Source organism: Rhodamnia argentea, chromosome 2, assembly GCF_020921035.1.
Source record: "Rhodamnia argentea isolate NSW1041297 chromosome 2, ASM2092103v1, whole genome shotgun sequence".
Lineage (NCBI taxonomy): Eukaryota > Viridiplantae > Streptophyta > Magnoliopsida > Myrtales > Myrtaceae > Rhodamnia > Rhodamnia argentea.
This window is the reverse complement of record NC_063151.1, coordinates 22,759,421-22,774,041: the sequence shown is the minus strand read 5'-3', so window position 1 is coordinate 22,774,041 and position 14,621 is coordinate 22,759,421. Positions and strand designations below refer to the sequence as shown.

Sequence of the window (14,621 nt, the reverse complement as noted above, 5' to 3'; positions counted from 1 at the left end):
TCCCCTTTCTTTGACCATCCGGTCTAGCAACTTCTCGTGAGGCTCTTCGTACCTGGACATCTAGCTCCTAGTATCTGATAAAGAACTTCACGAAATGAGAAAAAAAAAAAAATATAACCTTTTAGTTTTTTTTCCTCAAATAACGAAGTGATAATTGGTAAGAATAAATAATCTCAACTATCATTCCTTTCCACACGTGCCTATGTTAAATTGAAAAATGGCTTCACATGATTCCTTTATCATGAGAATATTTTGGGAGTCTCTATCCATTGGATTCATCAATTTGCACATATACCAACTCATGTCGTCATGCACACATTCGCCATCGAACGAGTTAGATCATCACACGTGTCGATGGGCACGGTCATCGGAGGATTTTTTTATCTTCGTCGTTTCCTTTTCCTTCTTTTTTTCCCAAGTGAGAACAAGGAAAATAAACAACATCAAGCGGACTATACAGCTCTCTCCTTGACACCAAAAAACAAAAAACTAGATATTGACTCCACCGGCTGTATGTGATCGCCCAATGGAGGAAAGAGAGCAGGCTTGGTGTGTGTGTGTGTGTGTGTGTTTTTTTTTTAATTTAAGGGACTTTTCTTATCTTAATGTCACATATATGTTCCGCTAGGCCAGTCAGTCCAAGGACAGCATACAAAAGGACATGACACAACCAATGACTCAAGATTAAGACGCCATTGCAAGTCGAGCACTCGAAGCCATTCTTTTATTTGCCTAGTGCTTTGCTTAGATGGGTAGTACATGGCCGCGAGATCGAGTGCCGAGAAAGGGACGTTGTTTTCGATGTGAGGACGGGGACAAGAATGGATAATCACCCAAGGAAACGAATAAATGCCGAAGGAAAACCGGCATCTTTGGCCTCGACAATAATGCTCGGAGCGACCGCCTGCCAATCGCTTCACGTCGTCATTCATCACTAGGCGGAATTAGCCTCGTTTCCAGAATGTACCCAATCGTCCCTCGCAAAAGCATGTTGCCAAAATTCTCTATGGCAAGGACAAGGGAGAATATACCAAAGCAAGCACTTATCCTGATCGTTATAAAGGCCCCTCTAGCTCCTCTCTGACAATTGCAAGTGTTTTCCTGTTCTAGGAGCTCGCAAAATTTCTAGCTATGGAGTTCAGCATCCTGGCGATGTTGGTGCTTCTGGTCGTGTTTGTAGTCTCAGCATTTTTTCTTCAATCATGGAAATCACCAAAAGCAATGGAGGACATCCCAGGAACCTTGGGTTGGCCGATTGTCGGCGAAAGCTTCTCCTTCATATCCGATTTCTCGAGTCCATCTGGTATTTACAGCTTCATGAAGAAGAGACAAGAAAGGTAATTAATCAAGGACCAAGAGCGAGACCGCTTATCGAAGCTTCGAAATCAGAATACATAACATGATTTGTCAACAGGTATGGGAAGGTGTTCAAGTCCTTTGTCTTGGGAAGGTTCACCGTCTTCATGACCGGGAGAGAAGCGAGCAAGATTCTATTGACGGGCAAAGACGGGATGGTGAGTTTGAACCTCTTCTACACCGGGCAGCAGGTTCTCGGCCCCACAAGTCTTCTCCAGACGAATGGGGAAGAGCACAAGCGGCTTCGGCGGCTCATTGCGGAACCGCTTTCCATCGATGGCATGAAGAAGTACTTCCAGTTCATCAACGCCCAAGCTATAGAAACATTAGATCAGTGGCAGGGACGAAAAATTTTGATTCTTGAGGAGGTTTCTACAGTTAAGTATCTACGGAAAAGATCTTCAGAAATTCTGCTTTAATAGTCCTACTCTAGAACATAATAGTAAGATATATTGTGTCTGCAGTTCACTCTCAAGGTAATTGGCCACATGATCATGAGCTTAGAACCTAAAGGCGAAGAGCAGGAGAAGTTCCGATCCAATTTCAAGATAATGTCCTCCTCATTTGCGTCCTTGCCGTTTAAAGTGCCAGGAACTGCATTTCATCGTGGACTTCAGGTAGCTTTTTATCGTGTTCTCGGAATATCCTCACGATAGAACGAAAGACTTCGTCTAGTTACTTCCCTATTTCAACAAATTCAGGCTCGAGAAAGGATCGATAGCATGTTGGACAGCGTCATTTCTAGGAGGAGAGAAGGACAAGGCTTCCAAAATGATTTCCTGGAGTCCCTGATAATCAAGCACAGCAAAGCAGAAGACGGGGAAGCCAACAAAGAGAAGCTAACCGACAAGCAAATGAAGGACAATGTACTAACTCTTCTGGTTGCTGGTCATGACACCACCACTGCTGCTCTGACTTGGCTCATCAAATTTCTCGGAGAGAACCCTCAAGTTCTGCAACGTCTCAGGGTACTCCCGTTTCGCGATGAACTCTGTTAAACTGAAATCGTTACCTAACAATATTGAAGAACGGGTTTTATGCTTCGTATGCAGGAAGAACATATGGAAATTCAAGGGAGAGGCAAGGGCGGAGCGAATCTATCTTGGAGTGAAGTTAATAACATGCCTTACACCGCTAAAGTAAGCAAGACGTTAACTTCATCGCATTAATTAGCCTACTGGAATACGTAGAATTTTTTTGATCTTTGGTATTACAGGTAATAAGTGAAACTCTAAGGAGAGCCACAGTATTACCTTGGTTCTCAAGGAAAGCTGCTCAGGATTTTGAGATTGATGGTATGCATCTCGATAAAAAGACCAAACATGCTAATCAGAAAAATGCAATCTCAAATGCTTACTAGTACTGGCTCTTGGTCTTTTACAGGATATAAGATCAAGAAAGGTTGGTCAGTGAACCTGGATGTTGTTTCTATTCACCATGACCCTGAAGTTTTCCCTCAGCCAGAAGTTTTTAACCCTTCCAGATTTGATGTCAGCATCTTTCTGTCTCTTCGTCCTAGAGCCCACGTTTTATTTCTTATTTCCAGCTGACTTTTTTTTTAATTATTGATCTCAGGAACATTTGAAACCTTTCAGCTTCCTTGGATTTGGTAGTGGACCACGTATGTGCCCCGGGATCAATCTGGCAAAGATGGAGATCTCCATTTTCATTCATCACTTAGCCTGCAGATACAAGTAAGAACAGAACATGCTCATTTTGATAAACAGTCTCATCTTCCTGCTAGAACATTTTAGTTGCCATCTAACATGTCAACCAGCCAAGGGGACAAACTTTTGTAAGCTAGTCTTTTTCGAAAATAAAGCGAAAAATGAAAGAGAAAGGAAAAGGAATGATGAAATTTGCTATGTCCGTGTCAGCGACTACGGTCGATGAATTTCTGAAGCGTTCATTGTAAGTGTAGAACTTACTCCGATAATCTCGATCTTCTTGACAGGTGGACTCCTCTGGAGAGAGATGACTCAGTCCAGCCTACCCTAGTAAGGATGCCCAAGAACAAGTATCCAGTTCTCATTGAGCCGCTGTAGATGTATTTGTTGCTTCACCTGGAAATATGGCACAGAGCCATAGTAGCCGAGGAAAAGGAGCGGCATGGACTGATTGTCAATGCAATACCAATATTCTAGAATGACAAACTCACTGGGTAATTGGTAGCCATAAGCGAACACTTGCCCAGGAGCACATTGTATGACAGAATATGAGAAATAAGAATGTATGAAGCAGTTTTCGTTCTTCTTGAGTTGGTGAGAAATAAGAATGTATGAAGCAGTTTTCGTTCTTCTTGAGTTAGTCTATTTCTTCCTGAATAACTATCCTTTGGCTACAATCCAATTACTCTGTTCCAGTCAATCAAACCAACAAATGCAACTCCAACCATCTTGATTGCAGAGAGTGGAAAAATAAGTAAAGATTGGAGAAATGTCTTATGTGTATGAAAGTTAATCCATTGATGCACGGACATAAGCAAATTGGAGAGGCTGGCCAGTTCACCATGTAGAATAAAGGTGCTAGCGATATTTTAAATCAGCATACTGAAGTTTGAAGTTCGTATCGTCTTTGAACCGGACAGAAATTCAGAAGTCCGGAAGGATAGTTCCCATTTAGCAGGAGACAAACATGTGATGCACGTTCAGAGGCATGCAAACCTGCTTTTATTGTACTAACAGATAATCTGTCGCGATGGGAAGGGTGTTCTGATTCAAACACTTGCCTGGTTGCAAATTGATAAAGGTACTGTTAACTTCAAAAGGGAGTAATCTCAACAAATTTATGCCACACCTAAATAGGTTTCAAAAATTTCCAGCAATTAACGTTTTCTTTCTTTTTGCTAACAGAAATTATGCAGTCTCGGATATAAAGTTCAGGAAGGTCAAAATAACAACCCGTCGGTATTAAGTGGTTGGATAACTGAAAAAGAAGACAGCAGATGACTCACCTCCACTCTCTCAAGTACTTCTTTTGACAACATAGCAAAAAGAGGCAAATGAAGAGAGGCAAACATAACTTGGGGAAAGCCCATTTCCAAGCAGAGAGACAAACCACAAAGCACTGAAAGAAAAGGGCCTTTGTTTTCACTTGTCTAGAATCCCAGATGGCATCAGCACGGTTGAGAATAATTTTTCTTTTCGATAAGTAAATTTATCTTCTGTTTGAAACTCTATCAATATGGGAAGACAAGACTAAGTACGTGTCTACAAAACAATGAACAGCTGAAACGAATGTGCCAAGACCACACAAACCAAACAAGCTTAACTCATTCAGGAGCCAAGCAACAGCAATAGACCTTCCTCCATCCCAGGCTAACCCAATAGCTCCCTAGCCAATTCCTACAGAGATTCTTCACATCCTCAAAGAGAAGCCTTCGATTATCTTGGAAAAGACCACCAAAAGAAGTTCTAACAGCAAACATAATTTTGTGAATAACATTTCTAGCTTGAGACAAAACCCGATCATCTAGAACTACATTTCTCTCTTGCCAAACTTGGTTGCATTCCCATTTTAATTTGAAGCTCTTGAGCTTTCCCCATTAGCAGCTTGCAGAATCAAAAGGGAATTTTCCCCATGAGCAGCCTGCAGAATCAAAGGGAATTCCACAATCCAACTATTTTGCTGATCTAGCACAATCATTCCACCATAAAAGGTGCTAAAGAATTGATTTTGAGGTGGAGCAACAAAAGAACAGATGCTCTCTAGACCTCCTGTGATCGGCAGAATAAGACTTCATCATCAATGCAACACCATTATTCGTTCTATCTAAGGTATGCAATGTTATGCACCACCAACCAATTATTGAAAGCAAATTTAGGGACATTAGGACCGAACCAGATCAACCTATGCCACCGATCACAGTTCCCCTATTCATCACTGGATCCCCCAGATCATGTTGCTGAAACAAGGCATTCTTATAGTCTGTATAGACAACTCTATCAGCTACCACAAAGGGCAGCTTGAATTTCCACTAACTCATCACAACGAGCTGGAGGCCATCTCCATTCATTATCAGCTATAAATCTGCCGCTGTAGCATTAGAACCCAGAGCTGAGTCACAGATGATTCTAGAAGGAAATACATCAGCCAATATGCCAAGAAGATGCAACCTGTCATACCAAAGTGAAGTATTCTGACGATTACCTAAAATATTCTTCGCGAAAGGCTTTTGTGTTCTCAACTTCCCGAGAATACAACCAGTGTTCCATAGCTCCCCTGGCTTTAGTTGATACACCTTTCCACAAACATGAAGAGCATCTCGTCTCAACAGCCTCAATCATTTTTGGGGGCAAAAGAAGCATCTTACTCCAGTAATTCACCATACCATAAACCGCAGGTTTCACCTTTTGATATTTCCCTGCATAAATCAAATGGTCGACAGTCCAGGCTTCCATTGTGATTGGTGAATGAAAATAAAATTAGTAGACTAAGAAGAATGACATCACTTATATGCCATATACCAAGCGATCGTCGAAGCCGATTAGGATTGCTGCTAGGCTGCAAAAGGCAGGACAAGAATTGCGATCTAGAAACTGACATTCAAGCAAACTACTTCTCACTGTCACAAAGAGACTTTCTTCTGCGAGTATGAGTGCATGCATGCTCTCTTGCAAATATTTCAAACGGAAGAATATAACACATATAAAAAAAAAACCAAGTCAGTGTCTAGGGAAGCAACAGAGTAAGTGCGGAAGAAAATAGGAATCTTCACTCCATTGTGATGGTAGAAAGTTGTCATAACTTCCCTGAATCGTAGAAATTTATGCCTGACCATGTTTCTTGAAGGCATAGACCAGAGCCCCCATGGTCTTAATCTAAGCTACCAGAAGCAACTCAAAAGAAAGTGGGCATACTGTTTTGTAGAATTAGTCATATCAGACGAAACTGTCACATGATGGGAAGCTCAAAAGCCACTCAAAGTGCAAAGAGAAGATGCTATCCAAAAAAGAACGTAACACATTCAGCTGTGAGCCAGCTGGGCAAAATCATCTTCAGATTCATCCCATCCCCATGATTCACATTCACTGGTGCCAAAGCTGGGGGTTTCTGTCACTTGTGCTTTGGTCAGTGGAGTACCTTTGGCAATGCTATCATCCAATGCCAATCCCAGACGCACAAGTTCCTCGTCTCTGGAAGGTCAGTAAAGTGAACAATTAGGGACTTAACATCTAACTGCAAAAAGCTTGAACAATACATATTAAGAAAATGAAGGATACTTTAAGCCTTTATTTATAATTTTCTCTAGTGGAAATACTTATTATGAAGCATATTGAAATTAGCATCGGAAAAGCTCCTGACACTGCCGAGTCAAACTGTGGTCGACGTCTGACCAAAAGAGAAAAAAAAAAGATGCTGTCCACGTCAGCATGGAGAGAGCTCCTCGTGTGAGATCCGGGTCGCTTAACATTGAGATTTTCGTGACGTGCATGGCATTACTCAAATCAGGCCGTCCAAATAAAAATGGATGGCCTGATTTGAGCCACATTTGGAATTCAAAATTTTTCAAACTCCAAAAAAATTTCCGTCCACATTTTTTCCCTCCCTTTCAACACATGACGTGGCTCAAATCAGACCGTCCATTTTCATTTGGACAGCCTGATTTGAATAATACTGCGCATGTTAAGGAAATTTCAATATTAGATGATTCAAATCCCCTCGTGTGGAGCCCATGACTGTCCCTGCATCGTACAGGAGCCCCGCATTGGAAACCCCGACAAGTGACAACCAAAGTTGGCCAATTTGTTGAATGTAATGGATGGTTTACGGCCATTTGTTTATATAGTCATATATACCGTCATTTGCCACAAGAAACGAAACAATACTGATCCATAAAAAAAGTTATGCTGTCTCATTGAAAGAAATATAATTAGTAAAACATTAGTGAGGTACTAAATTTTATTAGAAATTCACCGAGCTTGAGTTTTACGCTGTAATACCTTTTATTTATAAAAGTACAAGAAAACTCACTAACCTGATTAAAGGGCAGGTGATAAGCTTGAGTGTGGGGTCCGAGCTAGGGGTGTGCATGGTCTGGTCCGGTCCGGTCCTAGAATGGAACCGGGGACCGGACCCGTAGTTCCGGTCCCCAAATTTTCGAGACCGGAGACCGGACCAAGACCGGACTCGCCCGGAACCGACGGTTCGATCCCGGTCCGGTCCCAGTGGATCATCCATGCGATAACCATAAAGGGCATTGCTCTGAGGCACACCATGTACATGTAATGTTACTAGTTTGAAATTGTTTAACATGGATAAAATGGAAAAAGCCTAATAGGTTCTTGTTTATATAGCAAAACCCGAAAACTCATGCCCGTAAATTATATGATATATGAACAGAGCATTTATTCACCCAAGGAACAAAAATTCTTGCAAAGTTCATAGTTGTGCTGATACCCCCTCTGTTCATCTTCAATTAGAAACCCCAAAGGAAGATGATGCGACATAATCAGATAGCTACATGATAGTTCCATTACAAAATCTTGACGTCTGCAAATGAATCTGGATACAAATACAAATGACATAGGAACTGAATTTCCAAAATGGATGTTATATAAGTATGACAATACATGTGTACTATATATTTTGAGCAGCCCGGCTCGGTCCGGTCCCATCAACATGGAATCGAGTATCGGGCTGCCCGATCATCAATCTCATTTATTGGGATCGGGGATCGGACCGCCCCCCTCAAGGACCGGACCAACACGGCCGGTCGGAGCTAGTCCCGGTCCAGTCCAATTTGCTCACCCCTAGTGCGAGCTATGTAGACTCGATGTTAATATTTGTGTACGGCGCTCACTTTGGTGTCCTTATGTCCCATATTATAGCTTCTTATCATTGAATTTTGACGAACAGGGTACGGAGCAATTTAGCATGTGATGAACTTCTTCTCAGACTGTAAGCATGCTAAACAAAACAGTGTCTTCACCTGTTTAGTGAGCCAAAAACAGCTAGGCATGAAATATATAATAAGCTGGATAGTATTGTTCAGCTGAGAACCTTCGCTGGAATCGTATGTACAGTGAAAGGACAACGACATTTCTCCTAGACAAAGCGAGCAGATATTTTGTAGGCTAAGCCCAAAATAGAAGAAGCATGGGGATAAGATGGAGTAGATGACATGGAACATGTCGTGTTAGAATCAGGAACCCAAGACAGTGCTGATCCCATTGTGGCGGGAAATTCTTTGAATTTGCATACATCGCTGCTGGGCTAATCGTGCGAGCTTGAATCTCCGATTCTCTGGCAACTAGTCTCTCTGATGACGGCGGAGGTGGAAGAAGTGGGCCGATTGGCGATGGTTGAATCCCATTGTGTCCGTTATCTTTCGACCACCTGCAACAATGTTGAATACTACATGATGAGACATGGAAATATGCATCAAGGAACAAACTTCAACTGCTGCAGGTCTGATGTTTCCCTTATTCAAAGAGAGTATACAGGGTATCGTTCAGCATAGAATCCTCCGTAAGGTTACAGAAGCCAACATCAGAGATCTCGAAACTGACACTCAAGAAAATTACCTTTCACCGGCACGGAGAGACTTTCTTCTATGAGTAGGAGCGTTCTCTTGCTAATGTTTTCAAACGGAAGAACATAGCACAAATCAACACGAAGCGTGCTGGCAAAACAAAACCCAGTCAGTGTCTAGGGAAGCAAGAGAGTAAGTGCGGAAGAAAACAGGAATCTCCACACCATTGCGACGTTAGAAAGTTGTCATCACTTCCCTCAATCGTAGAAATTTATGCCTGACCGTGTTTCTGAAAGGCATAGAACAGGGCCCTCATGGTCTTAATCTAAGTTTCCAGAAGCAAATAAAAGAAAGTGGCATACTGTTCTGCAGAACCAATCATATCAGATGAAACTGTTGCACGATGGAAGCTCAAAAGCAACTCAAAGTGAAAAGAAAACATGATATCCAAAAAGAGAATGTAAAACATTGAGCTGGGAGCCAGCTGGGCAAAATCGTCTTCAGATTCATCCATCCCCATGATTCACGTTCACTGGTGCCAAAGCTGGGGGTTTCTGTCACTCCTGCTTTGGTCAGCGGAGTCCCGTTTGGCGATGTTATCATGTCGACAAAGAGCACGCCGCAAACTGTCATTCAATGCCAATCACAGACACAGAAGTTCCTCGCCTCTGAAGGTCAGTAGAGTGAACAATTAGGGGCATAACATCTGACGGCAAAAGCTTGAATAGAACATTGTAGTGAAGTTCTTATGCTGTGTGATCCACAAGAAGCATGACACGCTCTTGATAAGGACACTGACCGACAAGGTCAACAATTACTTCTTGCTTAAACGCCTGCCACCATGTCCCGAATCATAAGGTTCCGAATGTCATGAGCAAATCCAACTCAATCTGTACCGAAGATCGCGAGTTTGCTAAAAAAGCTAAATCACCGAAAAGGCACCTAAGAAGGTGCACACCAAGGATCAAGTAACTGCGAAAGCACTATCATGAACTCAGTATATAAGAGGGGATAGGCCTAGGAAAAACATCGATGCGTATAAGTACCAATTCCAAATTTTCCTTGCAGCTCTTGGACGATAATTCGATACTCCAACTATTCGCAAAAACAATTTCGGTCATTCAGGCTGCAAAATTTGTGGTCACCTAAGAAGGTGCACACCAAGGATCAAGTAACTGACAAAAATCAAAATCCAGATACAGGGAATACTGCATCTTGTTTTGAATTGAACAGCAACAGATTGCGGAACGACGGAGTCTTATGATAGCGATTAGAGGCCAGATGCTCAAAAGAAAGAATGAAATAAAGAAGCTATTAACATTGCATGTCAATTGCATACGGTCTTTGCTAGTAGCAAGTAACAACTATTACAGATTGCTCATGATATTCCTTTTGATCAGTCAAACCTCTCGGTTGCATGCACCAGCAGAAAATATTAATACATGGAGAGTATGAAAAGCTAGATGCATTGCTAGGCTACCCAACCCAAAGAGAACTTTATTTATTTATTTAATAACAATTATATCACCCTTGAAATCTCAGCTTCACTCACTCTGTAGGAATCCAATTTTGGCCCCGAAAAGGGGCCGGTCTTTGATTTTACGTGATGCCTCTCCATATGTCATTTCTTCTCCGGGACTCCCATCACTCCCCTGTAAGGTGACCCGGGCGGCGGGGTCCCACTCAAACGTGGCCCACCAGTCTGAGTCCCCATAGACCGAGAAGCTGCTGCTTCCCCTCGCGCTGTCCGAGTCCCACGGCAACTTTCTGAGACCAGGGCACCCCAATATTCGGAAGCTTACCCCCTGAGGGAAAAATAGAGCCCGGTCGCAAATGCTCGTCAGGTTTGGAAGATCAGCGAGGGTCAGGGTTTCGAGACTTGAGAATAGTCCTGAAGCAGCTAATTCCTCTCTTGTGAATTCACCTCCAATGAGTCTCTTCATCAAACAGCACTTGTCGACTTTCAATTCCCGGAGTTTCGGGGCGTGCACTAGCCAGGACAAGTCCGAAAGCCCGCAGTCGTAGATATCAACTTGAACGAGACTAGGGAAGCAAGAAGAGCAGTTGGGCGCTCGTCCTATTCCTTCACTGACCTCCACCTTCACCAGCTCGGAGCAAGTGTATAGATGAAGCACTTCTAAACGCGGGAAACCGCCGTTGCCTGTTGGTGACCGACTTATTAGGATGCGGGTCAAGCCCTTGCAACCGGTGATTCTCGCTCTCCGTATGCTTCTCTGTAAACTTGGGGACTCGAATATTTTCAGGGCAGAGGATGACTTGAACACGATGATAGATAAGTCGGTGAGATGTTGCATGCCCCCCAGTTCCTGTACTATCTCTTCTTCATTCTCTATATAACTTGTCCACAGGCTAAGCACATTCAATGGTAAGTTTCTGATTGCCCCAGTCGGAATTAGGACAAAAGGAGATATATTATCTAGCAGCAACCACCGTAAACGAGTCAAATTCTTGATTTCCTGGGGCAATTCTTTGATAAAAGTGTGCGACATGTTCAAGTACCGTAGATAAATCAGATCACAAATCTCTATTGGGAATAAATCAATAGATGCATTCTCGGATAGGTCTAGGACCGTCAAACGAGCCTTCATCGAATGGAAAAACCCTCTTGGCATGAACCTTACGTAAGTTGCTCTTAGAAGCAAAGTTTCGAGCTGGGAGCACTCTGGTGGTGTTTGGTCGATATTCCTAATCCGTGTTCCCCATACAGATACTTTCTCCGCTTCCTCCCATTTGGAGATCATCTCCAAGGACAAGTTTTCTTGGTCCTCTATCACTAGCAACTTGTTCTCCTTTTGCCCACGCTCACGAGCGATCCAAGCCGCCATGTCGCGGATGACATCGTGCATCTTTACGTATTGTCCCTCCTCATCATCATCATGACGCCCACTCTCCAATAGACAAGCCCTCCTTAAATCCCCCAAGATAGACTCTCCCTCATCCCGCATACGGTATACATCATCAGTGTATCCTAGAAATCCCTCTCCAATCCAGAGCCCAATAAGCTCGGCCGTTCCTATGGGATAATCCTCAGGAAAGAGACAACAATAAAGGAAGCAAGCTTGGAGGGTAGAGTCATTTAAGCAATTATAGCTGAACTCTAATATGTGGTACACTTCTTCCACCATACCTGACAGCTTGTGCGGATTATTCCTCAGCGTCGTTAGCGCATGCCTCCACTCACGGGGATTGTCTTTTCTGGCCATGGCTCGCCCGACAGTAATAAGGGCCAGTGGCAACCCTTTGCACTCTTCGGCAATGTCCTTTGCAAGATCTCGAATTTCTTGATGACAATCTACAAGCGATTTGCCGACGTTCTTCTCGAATAATTTCAGAGCTTCTTCCCGTGTCAAGCACTGTACTTCCAAGGTCTTATCGGCTTCCATTTGGTCGCACACATGCTCCAACCGAGTTGTGAACACTACTTTGGATCCGTTCTCAAGACTATGATGAGCAACTCCGATATTCGAAAGGTCCAGCCTCCGCCATACATCATCAATCAACAAGACAAACTTCTTCCGGGTCAAAGCATCGCACAGATGATTGACCCTCTCTTCCTGGGACCATCTGTTCCAGCTCTCATCTTGAATGTGCAGCCTTTTCCTTATGGCATCTCGAATGCTATCTTCATTCACTTGTCTGGATACCACCACCCAAATAACGATATCAAATCCATGATTTGCGTGCAAAAGCTCCTCGTTGATCCTTTTCATGAGGGTGGTCTTTCCCACACCGCCCTTTCCGTATAACCCAATCACTCTTACTTGTTTTTCGTCCACGAGCCATTTCCACACTTTATTAAGGAAAACATCAAGCCCCACGGTCTTGACCATAGGCATCTCGAGCACCTGAGGAGGAGGCAGCGGTGACGTGACATCTCTGAATTCACCTTTCTCATGTTGGAGCTGTCTCGCATCATTGAGCAATTGGTCGACTCTTTTCCCCAATTTGTAGCTCGACCAGCAGTTCCGCGGAAGACAACGACTGAGGCATTTGATTCGGTCACGTTCCCCGGCTTCCCGAAGAACTTGATCTACTCCACCGACAAATTCTTGCACCTTGCCTAACCAGTTCGCCACTTGTCCGGTGCGCTGCGCCCCTGCTTCTTCTTCTTCGCGTTTCACCCTGTCCTTCACATCTTCGCTCATGGCCTTCAGGTCTTCATTTGCTTCTTCCAACGAGCGGACATTATCATTAAGATTACGAATGTAGCCCAAAGGTTTACTGGCCAAGCCCCATAAATCTTTGACGATTTCCAGAACAAAACTTGCGATTTCCATGGATTCTTTCCGAGATAACAGATCGGAAGGTCAACTGTTTGGAAGGTTGGAAAGAGGGCAAATGAGTGGAGTTGGACAAGTATGGATTGTTCCGGCTAGTAGACGAAGGAAACAACATAGGAACCTTTTCTTTACTTCAAGAAGTAGAAACGGCAATATCTTTCTTCTTCTTCTTTCTTCGTCCGCGTCAAGCCGCGAAGAATATTACCATTCAGAAATGCAATCCAGAAAAAGTTCGAGCCAAGGAAAAAGGAAGGTGTAATGACAAGTCTCATTCAGAAGCACCCTGAGAGGAGGATGAAGCAAGGCAAAGAATATCAGTGACCTGTTAATGTTTCTTCGATATGAGGCAATGCTCACGTTCTTCTTCCTGCTTTTTGTCTCTAGACTGCATGGGATGTGATCAATGGTGTCCGGAAGCAAAGCATCATTTTTTTTTTGGATACAAGCAAAGAATTATTCTATTTCTTTTTAAGATGCAGAATAATGTATATCAAATTTAATCAGCTGTTCATTTATTATTCGTAATTCTGCAATTTGGGTAACTAGTGAAGCGATCCGCAAAAAGCCTTCTCTAATTCTAATTAAAATTAGAGTTGATTTAGCATTTACTTGTTGCTTTTTCAAATTCTTACGGCGCCGAATGATGTTATGACAAATCCATTCTTGTGGAATGAGGGAGTTGCTGCAGCCAAGTTGATCTATTTTTTCAGATTTGCACTGGATTGTAACGCTTTGTGATTGGTTTTGTCTTGATGCCACGTACATTTCTTTTAAGTGACATGAAAGTTCCCTTCTAACCCCCCCTCCCCCCCAAAAAAAAAAAAAAAACAATCTTACGGGATACCCGACTTCACTTTTGTTAATGTAAAAAGCTTGAAACCTTTGACAGTCATCTTCAATTTTTGACATAGATACATACAATAAGTTTCTGAAATTTAAAGATTTCCATTTGCAGGATTGGTCCTACCCAATTTGCAAGAGACAACTCACTTCATTTGTTGGACATGTCATTCTGCAGACTTCGATTAAATAACTCAATGTCCTTAAAATTGCCCGGTCACCCATTTCATACTAGTCACTTTTACTTCTCTCTTTGAATTATTGAAAATTGTCTTGACATTTTTCGCAATCGTTATTATTTTACAGTTATTCTATCATAAATAGTTAGAATCTAAACGTAAGTTGCATGCAATCAACTACTATGTTTTGTTTTATTCATTTGTTACTCCCATAAATTTAATGTCTCGTGGATTTTATAGTAAAAATATTTTTGTATATATACAGCTTATGGAGAACATAATTAGTAAAGCAGCGTTAATTCACAATTAGATTTGGTTAAACTCTGAACGTTAAGAAGATAACATTTCAACTTTAAGTGTGGAATTGTTTCCTCATTACATTTGAACTGTAAATTGACAAGAAGAAAATTTTTTGAACAGATTATTTCTTTATTAAGTTTGAATTTACAAATAGAAAGAACAAGAGAAAAT

General features: G+C 42.4%; 2 protein-coding genes and 1 long non-coding RNA gene across 3 annotated transcripts; 1 reads left to right on the top strand and 2 right to left on the bottom strand.

The window, feature by feature from the left end:
- Positions 1-643: 643 nt before the first annotated feature.
- On the top strand, positions 644-3,787 carry LOC115750682 (abscisic acid 8'-hydroxylase 3-like). Its single transcript, XM_048274697.1, has 10 exons — positions 644-1,337; positions 1,415-1,733; positions 1,821-1,973; positions 2,058-2,324; positions 2,409-2,495; positions 2,573-2,651; positions 2,740-2,846; positions 2,932-3,050; positions 3,311-3,498; positions 3,567-3,787. Exons 1-9 carry the CDS (start codon positions 1,132-1,134, stop codon positions 3,399-3,401), a joined length of 1,428 nt encoding a protein of 475 aa, XP_048130654.1. The 5' UTR covers positions 644-1,131; the 3' UTR covers positions 3,402-3,498; positions 3,567-3,787.
- On the bottom strand, positions 1,979-2,950 carry LOC125313866. The gene is made up of 2 exons (XR_007197550.1): positions 2,231-2,950; positions 1,979-2,144 (listed from the first exon to the last, which is right to left on the bottom strand). It is a non-coding gene; the product is annotated as an uncharacterized LOC125313866 (long non-coding RNA).
- A 6,587-nt stretch (positions 3,788-10,374) lies between the features above and the next one.
- On the bottom strand, positions 10,375-13,209 carry LOC115750704 (disease resistance protein RPS5-like). The gene has a single exon (XM_030688219.2). The coding sequence runs from the start codon at positions 13,126-13,128 to the stop codon at positions 10,375-10,377; it is 2,754 nt and encodes a 917-aa protein (XP_030544079.1). The 5' UTR covers positions 13,129-13,209.
- Positions 13,210-14,621: the final 1,412 nt, after the last annotated feature.